The following is a 19,760-nucleotide window of genomic DNA, read 5'->3' as shown; positions in this document are numbered from 1 at the left end:
CTGCCAACACAAGCATCACTTTCTTATTGGAGTCTATGAAGTTTGCACTCTTAAATATAAATTCCATGTACTCTTAAGTTAAAAAAATATGTCTCAAACAAAATGCAATACATTCCTCTTAATCTGCTTCGGCTTTTCAAAGTGTAATTGCTTCTTACGGGCACTAGAAAGCAGCATTACTTTGCTCTGTAAACATGAGTGTCCAAGTTACAAAACTATCACTGTAGCACTGTTATTGCACACTTCGACTTTTGTTGTTTAATTTGAAATTTCCTTGTTCCGAAAATTGAATGTATGAATATGAATATACTTCTCTTACCATGCTAAATTAAAACAATTACCCTTTTGAAAACTTTAACATAAAGGGGTCGAGTTAAGCTGTAGCTATGACTGTTTTTCGGAAACAATTTATTTCAAACATTTCGCGGACACATACACGGTAGAAAAACTAAAAGATAGACATTTGAATTAATTTCCAGATTCTAAGATCTTATGTGTGGCGTCTTCCCGTGAAATTCCTGCATTCTGTTGACTTAAAGCAAGAATTTAGCCACGGCTCGTTTTTTTCGCCCGCCGAGTGTAAACAAGGAAGCAGGAAGGAGTGAATGCTCTCGCTCCACCTCGACACTCTTCGGCGTTAAACTGACTCGCCTGTCGACATTTTCGGCACAGCATCATCAGCGCTGACGTGGAAACTACGTGAGCGAAGGCACGGGCCATTCACCCATACTGTCATTAGTGACGACTCAGGCTACGTAAAACTTCGGTAAGTCGCTGCAAAGCTGTCACATTTTTGGTCAGCGCCAGTCGGGCAGAGTCGAAGGAAAATGTGCAAATACATCTTCGGTGCGAAACGCTCCATTAAAGCCTAATTTTGTAACCACAGCTGATAAATTGCCGACCATCATGGAGTTAAACAAAATGTTCTCAACTGTCAGCAGTTCCTCTCTGAAGTTTACTGAGCTAAGTCAAGTCAGGCGGAATAGATGTCGGAAGTGGAGTGGACGCGACCTCTTCAAAATAAAAATCCTAAGCCCAACTACGTAAAATATTCTAAAATATCCAATGTGAAGACTTTGTTTTTTTTATTCCAAATTCGTCATGTGTAACACAATTTATTTTAAAATTGTATTAAAATATGTTGCTCAAAATAAAAGTCCAACATTTGTCAAATTTTCACCCCGTAAGGTCTGCCCTTAAAACGGAAGTCCATTTTGTCCCCTATTTTTTCTTAGTTCAACCGACAAAGCTCTGTTGTAACTGCGTGTAATTTGTTTTACTTGAAACGTTAAAAAGTGGCTGTCTTGTTAACAAATATGGGTGCTGCTTTAAGAAAAATTCACACATCTCGAAATATATTAAAACGGGTTCAGGACATTTCTAGGGCAAACGGCTGTGGATTGCTAATTAAATTTTATTGAAATGTTTCAGATTTTCACTAGTAAGAAACTTCAGAGTTTGCCATCAGTAGAAGAGAATAAACAGTTTGAGGCTAGTCTAAAAGGCAGGGCTCTGTGGCTCATCATGAGGGTCCTTGATGTGTATATGTAAATATTAATGCTTTCCAGTTATGATGCTGGCTGTTTACATCAGTCCAATTTTTGTTGCAGAGACCCTGTAAAAATAGAATTAGAATCCCTCCATTTGTTTAGTTTTGACACTGCAGCCAGCCTCTAATTTGAAGCAAACCTCTTTTAATTTTCTAAAACCCAGTTGGACACAAATCTTTACAGCCTTTCATTGTCATTGTTGCCCTCTAACAAAATTGTGCTCGAGTTTGTAACAGTCTGTCGTCCAAATTGTGAAAAAAAAAAGCCTAAATTCAGTCAGCCAGCTTCACCTGGTGGCTGCCACACTAAATGAGCTTGCTAGTTATATAATGCAAATTTGTTACAAGCTGAAAAACACTTACTCTCAGCACAGATCTTCGGACAAATAATTTGGAGTGTTTTCACTTCATTTATTTCTGTTGGCTCTGTCTTCTCAAATTGTATTTCAGACTCACTGATTGAGGAGCATTCAGTTCACCATCTCATTATTCTGCACTTCATTACAGTGCAGTTAATGTTGTTATTTCTGCCTCTATGCACCCGGCTGTCTGGATATTTTTTGCGTGTCAGTTAAGCTTGAACGGAATCGTACTGAACAAAGTAATTAAGTGCAGATAGAACACTTATAACACAATATAAAAATATAACACAGGTCTTGTAAGCACAAGACAATTCTTGCCGATATTCCAAGGTTAAATGTCTATCTGTAGCCAATGTTTAATGAATACTGAGGGGGAAATTGGACTGCAAAAACACATTTATTTGTCTTTTACCTGTGTAATGATGTTAGAGAAGAAAACATTAGGATTGCCTTTGTCTGCTTCAGTTGTATCATTATTAATTTGCCCGTCCATCTGTCTGTCTAGGTGAGCGACTATGGATAGCTCCGTATCGTCTCAGCTGGACAGAAGTTTAAATGACTCATTGACAGATGGAGAGGAAAACCAGAGTGAAACCAGCCCTTCTCCTGCAGCTGCTGCTCAGGTGCACACATGCGCGGTTAGGAAGTGTTTGGTGGTTTTAACCGGAAGAGAACAAACAAACTTTAAGATGTGTTCAGAGACAAGAGGTGTTCAGACACTCAAGTCTAACTGTTGCAGGCAAACATTCATCATTTCATGTGTGCCTGCAGGCGTCACTAGCAGAAGAGTCTTCCGGTGTGACTGTTGTTCAGCTGCCTGGTCAGACAGTTCAAATCCAGGGGGTCATCCAGGCCCCGCAGGCCTCTGTTATACAATCACCACAAGTTCAGACTGTCCAGGTGAGGGCCCATGCTTGCCTCAGAACTCATTTGAACTCTTTTAATGGATGACTCAGTGTTTCACATCAGAGAATAGCTTTGTCAATACACGCAAAATTTAATTTCAGTTCCAAATTTTAACTGGAGACTAATGAAACATCTGTATGCAGTAAGCAAAGTAGTTAGAGGCTCCTATGGGTCATGCCAGAGTCAGAACCCAAGTCAATCAGGAGATTGAAGTCAACTCTTAGCCAAGTTGCCAGTCTCTCAGGGTGGGTCTCAGGTCTTACATAATTCAAGATATGATCAGGTCAGACGTTTCAGAGCAAGTTTCAAGTCCATTAGGATAAGTCCAGATTATGCCTCAAGTCACTGAAAACAAGTCCCGACAAATCTTAAGTCAAGTCGAGCCTCCAGTAACACCTCGAGTCATTTGAACATGTTTCAAGATGAGTATCTCTGTCAAAGCACTCCTGATGCAAATGCTCTAGTAAGATGAACATTTAAGCCACAAAGCCTGACAATAACACCTAGAAAAGCAGTAAATACTGTCCTCACTCTGCTCTGTACACTAATTTAGATCGAGATCAATATCTTGGTCAATGAACTTGTAACTGCTGTGTACAAGGCACACTGCAGGGCTTATGGTTTAATGTAGTGCATCTGTTAATAGGATTCAAGCGAGCGGCAGGAACTGAGGTTTAAGCTCATCAGTCTAACCTTCACTCTCAGGAGATGTTGTGTCTCGTTTAGATGACTGCTGTAGAGCTGCAGATGCATCAGATAACAGTGATCTGTCATGTGAAAATGCTGGCAAGAAGTTATTAATATTATTGTATTGAGGACCAGTGTCTAGAAGTATAGGGCCTGAGAAAGGAAACAGTGGTTAAAATGGAGAAGCAGACTTTTCTCTACTGTGCAGCTTTGTTTGCAAAGCAGAGGTTACTTTGTCGTCTCATGGAAAGTATTTTTTCAAGGAAATTAGCATGAAAATAGATTATATCTTTGAAATGCACAGTCAGCTGGCATAGATCTACACCACAACGTGGTTTTGTTGACTGGTTTCAAACTACTCTGTACTTCTTATCTGTGAAACTATCAGTAGCAAGTTTGACTTGTTGCCGATTGACTGCTGGTATTAGCTGTACGTTTCCAGTAATAACTTATTTAAATAAATCCTGCATCAGTAAGTCTTAACGTAAGACTCTGCTTGAGTGCCATTAAACATCTGGAGGATGCAAAACATCCTGTTTAAAGTCAGCACTAACACTGTGTGCGTAACAGCACAGCACAGTTATTTCTTGCTTTAAATTTGCTTCCAGAGCATAAAGCTAACAAGCTTAGTTCCAGCCTCCACTCTATTACAAATTAATGGACACACCTCTGTTTAACCCGGCACCTTTGTTTGGTACAGATATTATCCTAATGTACATTCATTACACAGCAGCGTGAGTCATAAAAGCCCTTTGGCTTATGACACATTACCAGGTTGACTTTGTTATTATTCCCACAGTATGTTTCAGTTGGGAAAACAAACAAATGCTTGAGGGGAGAAAGGTGGTAACTTTTTTTTTGCAAATAATTGTGCAGAATATACAGTGCTGTGCAAATGTCTTGACCCTTTATATGTTGTTTCTAAAAAGCCAGACTTTCTTGTAATTTGAAAGTGGCTTGAACCACAGTTCTCCAGTGTTTCTGAAAGTTTTTTCATTTGGACTTTGACTGCTTTTCACTCATTCATAGTTCAAACCTTGTACCTGACCAATTTCAGGATTTATGATTTTTTTAAATTTGTTTTTGCTTAACACTGATCTATGAATCACTCGAACATAAAACAGGCACCCATCTCAAGGGATAAAGCAGTGCTGTGTCAACACATTACAGACAACTTAGCAGTGAACCAATGTAAATCATATCTTCAGGCACTTTGTTGCAAACAACCTACTGCAAAGGCACATCATTTTATTCCAATTTCTTTAGTTGAATCTGTGAAAAATGTCAACAACAAGAGTTTGATGGACATCGAGATATTAGGGGTGCAACGATATTCGTATCGATATTGAACCATTCGATACAGTGCTTTCGGTTCGGTATGCATATGTATCGAACAATACAACATTTGTAATTTATTTTATCAATTTTCCTTCTGACGATGCTGTCTGTGTTGAGCACTCAGTGAATCTGTGTTCGACTACTCCGCCTAGGCTGCACTGTCGAGCACAGATCCACTGAGCGCTCAACACAGACAGCATAGTCAGAAGGAAGAGCACAGGGCAAGCTAGCGAGACAGAAGTTAAGCTCTCCTTGCAACAGGCAAATTGAACGTCATTCAGATCTGGCGTTTGGAATTATTTTGGTTTTCATGTGACGTATGACCCTGAAGGTAAGCGAGTCATGGACTAAAGTAAAACAGTATGTTGGATGTGCCATGCAATGCTCAATTACATTGGTGTGAACTAGTGTGTTAGCGCAGTTAGCTCGTTAACGTGTTGGCCGTCTAGCCCCATGCACGGAGTGATCAGCGGTAGCTCGTTAACGGAGATTTGCCGTGTTGCGGCGTTAAGGTCATTTCAACGAGATTAACCTGAAAGCACTAGTGGGAACACAACGAATATGACTGCACATTTATGCTGACATCATCCTAGTGCAAAGACAAAAACAACAAGCATGCTACTAACTTTAGCCGAGTCATTTAGACAGCTGTTAGCACATGATTCTCCTTATGCTGCTGAGAATATAGCCCAGAAGAAGCGGATAGTATAGCTTTTATTTTGGAAAGAGACATTTCTCTGTAATAAACTCTCTTTTCCAAAGATGAGTGATTCCTCAATCAGATACAGGGCTTGCAATATCGCTAGCCCGATGTCCCGGAGCTAGCGATTTTTTCAGTCGGGCTACCAAAATCTATCTCTTCCCTGCCCGTCGGGCTATTGTAGGAAAAATATATGTCAATGCTTTTGCATTCTTTCGGAAATGTAGCTGGGTAATTATGTCATTGGCATCAGTGAGCCACTGTCAATATGTGACATATTGAAGTCGCGTTTGAATTTGCGCTTGTTTTTTTGCTTTCACTTTGCAATCGTGCGAACTGTGTATAGAGAGCGACAGCACTGATCTGTGAGTGATGATAATTTGTGCACCAATTCCTCTGACATCGTCTTATTAATCGTTAGCTTACTATGCAAACATGACGCAGCAAGCTTAAACATGTGAGAGGTTGATCGCGCAGAGAATCGCTGAGCTTATGTGAGTGCGCGTGTAAAAGCATTTCAGTTCTGCTGAGCCAAATAAGACAGGTCAGGGTGAAGAAGTGACAGCCAAAGAAAAGCTTACCACAAAACGGAGAAGTTATGACAAATCAGACTATGAGGCAAAAAGAAAGTGCAGCTTTATGGTTTCATGGACAAAAGAATTTCTGTGGCTGCAATATGATGAGCTAAATAACCAGGGCTGCACATACAGTGGGGCAAAAAAGTATTTAGTCAGCCACCGATTGTGCAAGTTCCCCCACCTAAAATGATGACAGAGGTCAGTAATTTGCACCAGAGGTACACTTCAACTGTGAGAGACAGAATGTGAAAAAAAAATCCATGAATCCACATGGTAGGATTTGTAAAGAATTTATCCGTAAATTAGGGTGGAAAATAAGTATTTGGTCAATAACAAAAATACAACTCAATACTTTGTAACATAACCTTTGTTGGCAATAACAGAGGTCAAACGTTTACTATAGGTCTTTACCAGGTTTGCACACACAGTAGCTGGTATTTTGGCCCATTCCTCCATGCAGATCTTCTCGAGAGCAGTGATGTTTTGGGGCTGTCGCCGAGCAACACGGACTTTCAACTCCCGCCACAGATTTTCTATGGGGTTGAGGTCTGGAGACTGGCTAGGCCACTCCAGGACTTTCAAATGCTTCTTACGGAGCCACTCCTTTGTTGCCCGGGCGGTGTGTTTTGGATCATTGTCATGTTGGAAGACCCAGCCTCGTTTCATCTTCAAAGTTCTCACTGATGGAAGGAGGTTTTGGCTCAAAATCTCACGATACATGGCCCCATTCATTCTGTCCTTAACACGGATCAGTCGTCCTGTCCCCTTGGCAGAAAAACAGCCCCATAGCATGATGTTTCCACCCCCATGCTTCACAGTAGGTATGGTGTTCTTGGGATGCAACTCAGTATTCTTCTTCCTCCAAACACGACGAGTTGAGTTTATACCAAAAAGTTCTACTTTGGTTTCATCTGACCACATGACATTCTCCCAATCCTCTGCTGTATCATCCATGTGCTCTCTGGCAAACTTCAGACGGGCCTGGACATGCACTGGCTTCAGCAGCGGAACACGTCTGGCACTGTGGGATTTGATTCCCTGCCGTTGTAGTGTGTTACTGATGGTGACCTTTGTTACTTTGGTCCCAGCTCTCTGCAGGTCATTCACCAGGTCCCCCCGTGTGGTTCTGGGATCTTTGCTCACCGTTCTCATGATCATTTTGACCCCACGGGATGAGATCTTGCGTGGAGCCCCAGATCGAGGGAGATTATCAGTGGTCTTGTATGTCTTCCATTTTCTGATGATTGCTCCCACAGTTGATTTTTTCACACCAAGCTGCTTGCCTATTGTAGATTCACTCTTCCCAGTCTGGTGCAGGTCTACAATACTTTTCCTGGTGTCCTTCGAAAGCTCTTTGGTCTTGGCCATGGCGGAGTTTGGAGTCTGACTGTTTGAGGCTGTGGACAGGTGTCTTTTATACAGATGATGAGTTCAAACAGGTGCCATTCATACAGGTAACGAGTGGGGGACAGAAAAGCTTCTTACAGAAGACGTTACAGGTCTGTGAGAGCCAGAGATTTTCCTTGTTTGAGGTGACCAAATACTTATTTTCCACCCTGATTTACGAATAAATTCTTTACAAATCCTACCATGTGAATTCATGGATTTTTTTTTTCACATTCTGTCTCTCACAGTTGAAGTGTACCTCTGGTGCAAATTACTGACCTCTGTCATCATTTTAGGTGGGGGAACTTGCACAATCGGTGGCTGACTAAATACTTTTTTGCCCCACTGTAAGTGGTCCGCAGGTGCGCATTCGCTGTCAAAATAAAAAACACGCACAAGGGTTAGGGTTAAATTTAAAAACTGTACTTTTGAGTTAAAATATATATTTATAATTTTAATAAATGACAAATTAAAAATGCATGAACATTTTTTTGTATCGAAAAAATATCGAACCGAACCGAACCGTGAATTTTGTGTATCGTTGCACCCCTACGAGATATATATCTCACCAAGGTGATTCCTAAAGAGTTGAGTCCTTGATATCAGCCACAAAGTTGGCATATCTTGGGATTGTGTGGACAGATGGAGGACAAAAAAAGAAGTGGCAGGCCTAAAAAATCTATTCATGTCCTTAGGAAATAGGGAAAAAATTCTGTAAATACTCAATGCATCAGGCCTTCCAGTTGACCCATCTACTGTCAGTTTAAGCCTCATCAGAAATGTCTCAGTGGAAGAATTGGGCCAATCTTAAGGAAGGGAAGTAGAAAGAAATAGCTCAGTTATGCAAGATTGCACAGGAGCTTGGTTGAAAATCAACATGGTGAGTCTTACAGAGTGATGAATCCAAATTTGACATTTTTGGTTAAAATCATAATCAATATGTGCGGAGGAGGTCAAGAGAGAGGGGCAACAGTGAGTGTGTGTCATGGGTTAGGACTCCATGTCAGTCAGTGGTGTTGGGGATCTTGTGAAAATTGTTGGAATTAAGAATGCAGACTAGTACCTCTCTATACACTGCCAATGGAGTAAAACATAGCTGGATGGAAAAAGACACAATGAATCAATATCAGTCATGGATTAGCCTCCCCAGAGCTAAGACCTCAATATTACAGAGGTGGTGTTGGATCATCATGACCAAGAACAGAACAAAAGGCAACAAATACCTAAAAAAAAGAGCTTTGAATGTCCTTTAAGAAGCCTGGAGACTTAAAAAAAGTTACAAAAAAGCTTTCGCTAAGAGTTTAAGCTTGTTAGAAATGTAAAAACTCAGTTTTTGCCTTTTATACTGTATTTCCATATATATTTGCACACTTCAATACATAATTTTCCCTGGAAAACTATAAAGAAATCAAGAGTGGCAAGACTTTTGCGCACTACAGTTATTGTCTCTTGTGACATGCAATGCGTTGAAAAGAGTAGGGCTTGAAAAAATGCAGCTCAAATTCCTTCTTTGACGTCATCTTTGTCTCTCACAAACACCTCCCAATGTTCTACAAAAGACAGTGTGTGGAAAGATACACCCACTCAGTGACAACATTTAGCACAAATGATGTTGCCAAAATAATTTAAAAAAGAAAACAATGTGGATTACTCATCACTATTAATTACTGCCTGCTTTTTACTCAGATTGCTACTGTAGCAGAACTGGAGGATGACGAGTCAGTAACAGACACACAGAAAAGGCGGGAGCTTCTCTCCAGGCGTCCTTCATATTGGTGAGAGGATATGAAGAGTAAGATAAATTGTGATATATGTCATAAAAAGTCTGCTAGTGTTAAAAGGTCTTTATGAAAATACTTTATTTTGTTTGGCAGGAAAATTTTGAATGAGCTTTCCTCCAACTCACTGGCAGTTCCTAAAATTGAAGAGGAAAAGACGGAGGATGAAGTGCCAGTTTCCAACTCCCCCACAGTGCCAACCTCCATCTACCAGACCAGCTCCGGACAATACAGTCAGTACACACGAGAATGGTCCACTCACTAGAGAGTCATCTTCAGCATTTTCTGCTCTGGAACATACATTTACAGAACTGTGCAAAAGAGTTTTAGCCACACTTCACTATTTATACCGTGCTTCCAAGGAGCCTGTAATTTTTAAAGTGGTCTTGAGTAATAGTTGTCCAGGCATTTTCTTTAGATATTGGCAGCTTTTTCACTTCTTTTCGATCCAGTTCTTGTTCCTGACCATTTCTGTTTCTTTCTTTCTTCATGAATCCAATTAACACTGACCTATGAGCTATGGGGAACGCTTCATGAAGTCTGTTAAAAGAAATTAAAAGAAAGCTTGCCTAACAGAGTTCAGGCTGTGCTGAAGAACAAAGGCGGTCATACCAAATATTGATTTTCAAATTTGTTAAATTTGTAAAAACTCTGTTTTTGCCTTGTGTACCAAATTCCCATTCATGTTTTAAATGTTTCCCAGAAAATATAAAGAAGTGAGAGTGGCTCAAGATTGTTGCATATAATCAGTTCATTGGGTACATGCAATTACAGGAAATATTTCATTGCTTGAAGAGGAATGAAAGGCAAAGGTATTCCTTTCCTTCCCGTGCACACATTTGGAAGCTTTAAGTGTTCACAGTGGGTTAACTTAATAATTATCTAAGTCGTTTAGAGAAAATGTTCTCCAATAGCTTATAGTGTCACAGTACGGCTGTGTGCAGGCAAGAGTAGGACCCAAACGCAAACTCACAGAGTCAAAAGGTAAACTCAAAAAACACAGCTTTATTGCTGGCGTGGAGTGGGACACGAAAAACAATACAAAATAAACTAAACTGGGAAAAACTAAAGCACAAGGAGCCACAGGGAAAAAAATCACACAGCTATGATGGAGGACGCAACACTGACAAAGAGAAACATGGGGCTTAAAAACACTGAGGGATAACGAGGGGGAATGAGCCACAGGAGGAGAGCACAGCTGAGAGTAATTAAGCAGGACGAGGCAAGGGAAGCAAAACTAGAAACATTAACATAGAACAGACTGTGAAAGTAAAACAGGAAACACACTGACGGAACTCAAGACGTGGACTTAACAGACTGGGGGAGACAGAACATAGGGATCTGAAACATGGAACAGAAAGGCACAGTAGATCAACATGAACATAACAACGCCACAGGGGAAGAGTAAAACTGAACACGATGAACACAGAAACACCAGACCTCTTCACAATAAAACAGGAAACATAATGAGACGTAGACATGACAACCCAAACTTCACAATGTAAGACACAGACATGAAACACATGAAAAGCAGGGGAGATTTACCATAGTTGGAAACACGAGGGGGAAATAATAAGAACTAGAAACACTTAAGCATGATAACAAATGAACTTAGGAACCTGAAGGGCTTACATAAACTAAAACATCAAAATGAACTAAAACTCAAAACACTGGGTCATAAGACCCAGGATCGTGACATATAGAGCTTTATGGCTCCTGTTAGGACCATAAAGCTCTGTGAGCTATTGGAGCACAGAAAATCAAATTTCAAGCATTAGATGTTACTATTTCTTCATTCTAACTTCATGAAATCCCCTACACAGTTGCAATCACCCAAGGGAGAGCCATCCAGTTGTCCAGCCCTGGGGTTCCATGTCTACAGGGGGTCCAGAACCTGCCAGTAACAAGTAGTCCCACCCCACAGCCTGGAGCCACTGTCTTACAGTGTGCAGCTCAGCCTGGAGATTCTCCACAGCAGCTCTTTATCCAGGGAGGACAGGTACTCATCCAAGGTAGGGTGCAACTTTGAATTTATATCAGAAACATCCTTTACGAAACAGCAGCATACATGTTGGGGTGTAAATATTGAATGTTTTGGCTTTTTCTAACGGCACCTCAGATTTTTATTTATTTATTTTCTCCACAGATATAAGCCATAAATGATAGCAGAGATCAAAATCTGTGTAAAAAAATAATAATATGGTAATCCCCATCTGACATCGTGGGATTAAGGACTCAATAAATTATGGGATGTTTCTCAGTGAAAACATGCAAGACCCTTTGTGACAGTAATTCGTCCTACAGACAGTAAATTGTATCTCAAAAAACATTTGAGATTCATAACTCTGCAATATTAAAGTTTCATTAGGATTTCCATTACGTTCCACAAATGTGTCCACACCACTTGGATTCATTGTGCAATATATTCATCTTTTACTTTCAGGGATTTCTTAAGCAAGTTTGTAAAAAATTGCCTCAAGTTCATTTCTTACTTTGAACACAGCTGCAGTTCCATCTTCAAAGCACCAAAAAGATGATTATTTGTTCTGAGTAAGTGCTTGAATTCATCAAGATGTGGTGAAGGCTTACTCATCTGCTCTACTCCAAGCCACTCTCTTTCTTCTTTAGTTAAGATATCTCTCTGTCCAGCTGCTGTTGACCATGTTGTGTTGTCAGGTCTAATCTCTTGCTTCATATCGAAAGTAACACATAGCTCAGCAAAGAGCTTATCGCTGTCATCTGGCAGAACTTGGAGCCTCTGGTACCTGTTAAAGGACACGAATAGGTCAGTTTTGGTTTTTTGGACAAAGGGTTAATGACTGCCTGAAGTCTAAAACTATGGACATTACAGGTGATGATTTTCTTCCCTTGAGTTTCTGCTTATTTGTGGATCTTTCTGCATTGAGTTTTGTATTTAACTGAACAGGATGCTCTGTTGGGTTGAGATCAGGTGACTGACTCGTCCATTGAACAATGTCCCATTTCTTTGATTGATAAACTCTTGGGTTGGTCTTGCAGTATGGTTTGGATTAGTATCCTTTTGCACCACGAAGTGCTGGCTAATCCGTTTTGCAGTGTTTGAGTGAATCTAAGAAGAGAGTATAGCTCTGCATACTGAAGAATCCCCCCCTGCTACTTCTGTAATCATCAGTAAATACCCTGAACCACCTTGAGTGGGCTCCTGTTTTCATTGGGTTTAAAAAAAAATTCTGTCTTTCTTTCATGTCCTTTTTGAAATTCAGCTACAACGGTCTTTCTGATGTTGCACTTCAGCCTCAACACCATGCAAACTAAACCCTTTAACCTGAAGATCAAAGTAATGAATAGGAAAAAGAACAGAATTAAGTTGTTTTCTGTGAAGGAGCTGGTTGTGCTCAACGCTTGTTAACCTGAAGTTAACTGGATAAAACTGCTGACTTTTCATTTTAAGCTAGTTAGGACGAGGGAAGTTTTCAATATCTGATCATTTTTTGCTGATATTAAGATGAACACACAAAAGGCGAACTAACCCATTCATTTACTCTCATTGACTTGTTCATAATAGTAAATCTGTGGTTTGAGAACTGATGCTTTAAGAAAATAATTGCATTCAGAACATCCGAAACATGTTAATTAGAAGGTGAAGTTCTAGTTTGATTTACAGTCAATGATAAGATCAAAGTAGCACTCGCCCATGCGCTTGACTTATCAGCAGAGGTTCCAAAAGTACAGAAAGTCTGTACTTAAGTAGAAGTGCAGATACTATTGTTAAAAAATACTCCAGTAAAAGATGAAGTAGTGATTCCACTTGTTTACTCAAGTAAAAGTGAAAAGGTACAGGCTCTGAAATTGACTCAAAGTAAGAAAGTAAAAAGTATCTCTTTAAAGGACATTTCTACCAGCTACTTTTATGCAAAGCTAACTGAAACTTGCCATATTGATGTAATAAGAAAATAATATTAGTGGTTTATTTTAGTCTAAAATTTCATTCTTATAAATATTCTTATCTTGAATCAGATTAGCAGAAAGTGAGCAGAAAAAATTAAGGAAATAAAAGAAAATGCCTCTGCTTTCTGTTGCCTGCACTGTAGAGGGTGACTTTGACTCTAAACAGAAGAACAGTAGATGTGGGGTTTAAACTGTTTATCCCGCAATAACATATTTCCATGCAACCTTTAAATAACACAGATAGTTCTACCTCATATAATGTTACATGTGACCAACCTTTATCTGATGTAAAAGCATGAGGACTTACATGTAAGCTTTAAATTTGCAGTTCAAATTGCAGGTTCAAATGGGTTTGATGTTTGAAGGCCTGGAGTGACGTGAAATAGTAACTCCCCTCTGATGCATTAAAGCAAGAGTAATGAGCCGGTTTTGAAAATGTAAGAAGTAGAAAGAGTAAAAGTAAAAAGTTGTCGGGAAAAAAACTACAATTAAAGTACAGATACCTGAAACAGTATTTGTAATTCGTTACTTCATACTCTGCTTTTCAGGGACTGTTCGTTGTATACTTTCACAGAGTCACATGCACTGACATCGTGTTTCATACCCTATGATCATAACCGATAGTTTTGCAGTGTAATAGCTGATGAATGTCTCATATTAGTGGTCAGGTTTCAGTTCATGTAGGTGCCTTTTCAGTAACTCAGTAACTCTGCCTGACACTGTGTTATTTACCTTATCAGTCCATAAGTCCATATCCAGCTGGCACAAACAGAACCACCTATGTGCTTGGGCTAATTCGTTCCTTCCAGCTGAAGAGCTCTGTATTAACAACAAAGCTAATAGAGCTGCTCAGCAGCAGGGCTGTGGATGTACTAATAGTTAATCAGGATTGTTTTAACCATGGTGAAAAGTCATAGAAACATTTTTTACGCATGTTGCTATTACTAAGAGGTTCAGAGTTTCCCTTTTTGAATTGATTTCAGAATCAATGGTTAACCAACAATAATCAATGTTGCTTGCTGTCTTTATTTTCGTTCCTCTGGTATTCTTTTCTCGATATTACCAGGAGTTAGAGTGCAGGTTTTTGTCTAAAGTGAAAGCCCTGCAAATGTTAGGCTGAGCTGTGATAAATTTAAACCTGTGACAGTGCCAAGAATTGTCAAATAAAAAAAGTAAAATAAAAATAATGCATGATCCTCCTAATTAGTAACAGCATAAATTTCACTCACGTCCTTTCCATCCTGGCTGCTGATTTTCCCACCAAAGACCCGTCAGGCAACTAAGTGGTTAATATTGTTTTGACAGGTTTGGTTAAATAACTGTTTTGTAGAATTCAGCAGGATAAGTAATGGACGTTTGCTTAAACTTGAAAAAAATGTAAAACCTTCATTATCCATGTTTACTATTTTCTTACTTCCTTAACACTTTCCAAAACACACACACACACACACACACACACACACACACACACACACACACACACACACACACACACACACACACACACACACATAACTTGAATCAGGGAGCTCAACAGTTTGCATGGCAGCCGCTTGGGACACAATATCCTCTTGTTTGTTGAACGTCGCTCTAGTTGCGTCACTGGAGCTAAAAATACACCCCCTCAGCTACCGCCCTCCCCCCATTAGCTCCCCCGCCTTCCCTGCCTCCCTCCCTCCGTTCCTGCCTGGCTCACATTGTGTTTCTGTACTTCAGTTACTCATCTGCAGGAGGGGAGGGTGGGAGGAACTCTAATCCAGGGTGTTTTACTGACTTCAGCGGGCAGTAGTGATGTCATTGTGATGTCAATGCCTGTAATTGTAATCAGGCTGTAAAGTTGGCAAGTGAGCACTCTGATACAGAGAGCTGAGAGGAAAGGAGAAGCGGGAGCAAAGGAGATACAAGTAAAGCAGAAAAGGATAGTGGTAGAGGAGAGTTTTTGTAGTGAGGTGTCTCTCTGCCGTGGTGCTGGATTATTGGAAACCAGAGATGGCTGTAACTGGGGATGAGACTGAGTCAGGTAGAGCTTCTTCACATGTTTAATAATGTGTTCTCTGCAACACTCTGACTCTTTTCTCTGTGCTTTTTCGAGAGATATTTGTGCATGTTTTGATTTGATGCATAGCTCTAATTATACCTGAATGTAAGTCCTCTTAAAAATATGCTTTTGGTATTTGGAGCTTCTAATTGCAAGAGGATCTCTTTTATTTAGTAAACTGTGAGAGCAGAAGCTTTTGCATTCAGGGGCATATTTATGAAATTGAAATTACTTTTACTCGACTTTCAATTTCATGCCTTGTGAAAGTAAAGATGAGTCTTTACACAGATCATACTGGTGTCCTTGCAGTTGCAAAACAGGAAAAACACTCATGACAGTTCAGGGTTGAATTCAGATCTAGCAAGTAAACAAGCATTTAGTTAGTATGCTCAGCGTTGCTCCATTCAGACTCTTTCTCGCTGTTGCGAGTATGTTCACACACACACACACACACACACACACACACACACACACACACACACACACACACACACACACAGTCTTTTAATCGCTACAGTGGTTGTTGGGCAGACAGGCAGGGAGGGGGTAATAAGTAAGGGAGAGGTGGGGAGGGGGTGGTAAGATAGTTGGGGGTTTGACGTCACTCCAGTTTCCTGGAACAGAAGCCAGGCAGGGAAGAGAGAATGCAAACGGGCAAGTGAGACGCACGCACTGACGTCAGCACAGCCCGAGTCACTCTGTTATCACAATGAGAGAAAAAGAGACAGACGCTCTGTGTGTCTGTGCGTGTATGTGTGTTTGCACCTGCTGTGTCTCTTTCTGAATGAGTGTATGTGTGTGTGTCTGTCTGTGTGTGTGTGTGTGTGTGTGTGTGTGTGTGTGTGTGTGTGTGTGTGTGTGTGTGTGTGTGTGTGTGTGTGTGTGTGAACAGCAGGTCAGGGCAGAGCAATGAAACTTCTCAGGAACAAAGTGAAAACGAGAGGGTGAAATGTTACGAGGCAGCAGGCAGAGCAGCACACAGTTGAGTCATGAAAGTGATGACTCAAATCAAGCAGCTCATAAACCACATCCACAGAATCGCTTTGTTTTTTTCAGCCTTCTCCAGAATTAGCATCACTTTCTTTTAAGAATTCGAGAGGCTACCAGTTATCAGTAGCATACAGTGGTTTACAAAAATGTCACCTCCCAAATGCAAGTGCTGTTATCTCGTTAGAGCGATACCAGATCTTGTGAGGAAACAAACGAAACTTATGGGTTTATTCTACTGAGAATAAACGCAGTCATATTGTTTGCAGTTTATCATATGTTTCAGTAAATGTTAGTATAATATAAAGGCAATAATGACTCTCTATTCAAAAATCAAACGGTGAGCAGCTTATTTAGATTGGACAGTCTGATAACAAGTTTTTTATTCTGCACCGCTTCAGGCTATAAAGTTACATTGCATTACATTAGCAATAGCAGGACTGAAGGTGTTTTAGAGTATTTGGACACAGCAGGCCTCTGACCTTTAGTTCCTATGGTTAAAAGCACTTAACTCTGGTCCTAGAGCATAAATTCACGATTTATGAGGGCAAATTAAGTAAAAACAAAAGCAGATCTTACTAATGTCTGCATAAAAAGAACAGAAATAGACTTTATGGTACTTGCTGTGTTGCTTAGTATCCCTCAGAAGTGGGAACTGCTTGACTTTGTATTTCAGCAGCAAAGTTTTGAAGTTTGTTTGTTTGAGCCAACATCTTTTTATTAGAGCTCCTAATTCCTGCTTTTAATGTAATAAAATAATAAGTACAGCATAATGTTAGGACACACCTCAAGAATTTTTCTTAAAAAAAATGCAACATTTTGTATTCTGTGTTAGTCTGATGGTATAAGGATAAATGAAGCAGGTAAAGATTCTTGTACAGATTTAGAGTTTTTATGAGGAAAATATAAAGACAACAAAGATCTACAAAAAGTAAAAGGTTGCAGAATCTTGATCTCCTATTCTTTTGTCTGTATTCATCTACAGCCGCTACTGGAGACATCCCCGCCTACCAGCTTCGTTCACCAAACTCGGGCCTGGCTCAGAGCATTGTAATGGCTGCGTCTCCAGGCAGCATGCAGAACCCCTCATCACAGCACGCCGAGGAGATCACCCGCAAGAGGGAGGTCCGGCTGATGAAAAACAGGTAGGAGCTGAAGTAGAAGTAAGAGATTGTATTTGAGGTGTAAGATCATTCCATGTCAGTAATGGAAATATGATTGCAAGCAAGCAAGGGAATAAATGTTGGGGACCCCCTAATTCATGCATATTGGAAACTTTGACTGAAGTGTTATTGTGCATGTCTGGAGGTTGCTGTTCACACTTTGTGTCAAAGCGACTATTCACAAAAGGTCAAAGCTAAAGATTTCTGCTTTTGTAGGTGATCGGCAGATTTTTTTAAAAATTTGAAAACGAAACACTGCAGCGAATCTCTACGTAAACAGATTCGCGAACTCACGAAACTCAAACTCAAAAGCCTCAGACATTGTTTTGTTTATGGATTGTGCAGACTTGTCTTGACTCTTATATTATATTTTCATCTGGAGACTCATCCAAATTTTTCCTCCATTTCCTCCTCAGGGAAGCAGCTCGTGAGTGCCGCAGGAAAAAGAAAGAGTATGTCAAATGTCTGGAAAACCGTGTGGCTGTGTTGGAAAACCAAAACAAGACCTTGATTGAAGAGCTAAAAGCACTAAAGGACATTTACTGCCACAAAGCTGAGTAGCAGTGGCTGTTTGTGGTCATGGGCTGAAGACAGTTTACAAACTTCTACAGCAAAATAAGACAAAACAAAACAAAAAACCAAAAAAGAAAAAAAAAAGAAAGAAGAAAAGACTCTGGAACAAAAACTACTTTCATCGTCTTTTATTCTCTGCTCACTCAGGCCTGATTTACGCCAAATTTCAGAAGTGTCGTAGGGAAGTCAAATAGCTTGAGCTTGCCAGTTTCGCTCTTGTTCTTATCTTGTGCTCTTTGCATGTGAAGACTCAAGTGTCGTACACATTGTGTTTGCTGTTGCTGTTGCGCACGAGCGAGGCTAACCAATGAGAGCCAGCTGATGAAGAGGAACAGGAAGAGGAAATACAGGTGTTTCCTGAAAATGTTCCGCTCATTTATGGCAATTACGAAAAATCCTTCGAGGGGTCAGCCAGGTCCCGCAACCAGCATGTTTCTCTGAGGTCAGACGAGCTGCTACGCAGATCCATCAGCACTGCGACAAGGCAACTCAAAGTGTGTTTACCTGATTATATGTTATTTATGCTTCTGTTTTTGGTCATTGCATTCCTTCATGCGGTTAAAAAAAAAAGAAAGAAGATTTATCAAGCATTTTGTCTGTAAAGTGGATTTTTGTCATTGTTAGTTTGTTACAAAAGATTTTTTTTTTTAAGAAAACACTGGTAAAGTCAATGAAATCAACATAAAAATCCATTTGCGTTGAAATCTATTTCATACCAATATAGAGAGAGGCATTATCTGAATCACAGTATAGTTTCAAAGAATCAAATAATGTTCAAAAGAATCTTTATTTTTGCATTACTGAAGTGACGTTACAGTACTTGAAGTGAAACGAAAGAGCACAGTTGGACTTTGGAGAAAGCACAGAAAGTAACCAAGGACACGTGTAGATATTAGAGTTTATATTCTATTGCAGTTACCTGAATTTATCCCCCTTAGGGATAAATAAAGTCTTCTGATTCTGATTTCACATAAAAACGTATATATTCTACAAAGATAGTTGTTGTATGTTTTAAAAATTGAAATATCAAATTTGTAAACAATCATTTTACATTGAATATGGCCCCAAGAATAACTGTTTTGGTCTGCTGTTAAATAACTTTTTGAAATGATGAATATCCATTTTGGAATAAAACTGTATTTATGGCTTATTGTAATATTAAAATGCTCTGTTTAAAGGGTAATGCCAATTCTTTTGTCTTTTTTTTGTAAAAATATTCTTTCTCAAATAATGTATCATTTTGTGTTCATGTTTCTGGTAATATATGTAAAAGCTTTCTCTGTTTCTGTTGTAGCTCGCATTGTTTCTCTGATTATACTTCATTAAAATATTTGATTTTCTATGAAGAATGTAGACAAATGCACAAAAGAGCATTCCTCTGAGTAGCAGACCCTGACATCTGTTACAATGCGGCTGCCAAAGCTCTTTAAGTAACAGTAAGGGATCTACCCACTGACTAACTCAGTCATAACAGTATCAGTCTTGATAGTTGCCACCCAAACAGTCTGCTACTGTTTGTGATCTCAGACGTGCGCCCATTCTTTTAATTTCTATGAAAGGAAAACATCCAGGCCTTCTATATCTCTATTTCTTTAATATCAGATGAGCTGAATATTTTCTGCACTTCGTTTTTGCTGTTTTAAATGGCTCAGTCTTCTACCAGGTGTTCTGTTGTTGATGTACTTCCTCATTTGAATTGTAAAAAAAATATTTTTGTTTATCTAATAAAATATACAAATGTGACATGGATTGTGTGATAATGTTTAGCTCACATACTGCTGATGAAAC

General features: G+C 39.7%; 1 protein-coding gene across 5 annotated transcripts; it reads left to right on the top strand.

The window, feature by feature from the left end:
• Positions 1-424: 424 nt before the first annotated feature.
• Positions 425-19,715, top strand: crema (cAMP responsive element modulator a). 5 transcript variants are annotated; one of them, XM_026149892.1, is made up of 8 exons: positions 425-766; positions 2,417-2,534; positions 2,683-2,811; positions 9,193-9,281; positions 9,381-9,517; positions 11,108-11,296; positions 17,222-17,381; positions 17,816-19,715. In XM_026149892.1, exons 2-8 carry the CDS (start codon positions 2,427-2,429, stop codon positions 17,958-17,960), a joined length of 957 nt encoding a protein of 318 aa, XP_026005677.1. In that variant the 5' UTR covers positions 425-766; positions 2,417-2,426; the 3' UTR covers positions 17,961-19,715. The 5 variants fall into 5 exon arrangements, with proteins under 5 accessions (XP_026005677.1, XP_026005678.1, XP_026005680.1 ...); XM_026149893.1 differs by lacking the exon at positions 2,683-2,811 and having other exon boundaries at positions 432-766; XM_026149895.1 differs by lacking the exons at positions 425-766; positions 2,417-2,534; positions 2,683-2,811 and adding an exon at positions 5,144-5,173.
• The last annotated feature ends 45 nt before the right edge of the window (positions 19,716-19,760 follow it).

This window comes from Astatotilapia calliptera, chromosome 18 (assembly GCF_900246225.1).
Source record: "Astatotilapia calliptera chromosome 18, fAstCal1.2, whole genome shotgun sequence".
NCBI classification, from domain to species: domain Eukaryota; kingdom Metazoa; phylum Chordata; class Actinopteri; order Cichliformes; family Cichlidae; genus Astatotilapia; species Astatotilapia calliptera.
This window is presented reverse-complemented; position numbering and strand designations above follow the sequence as displayed.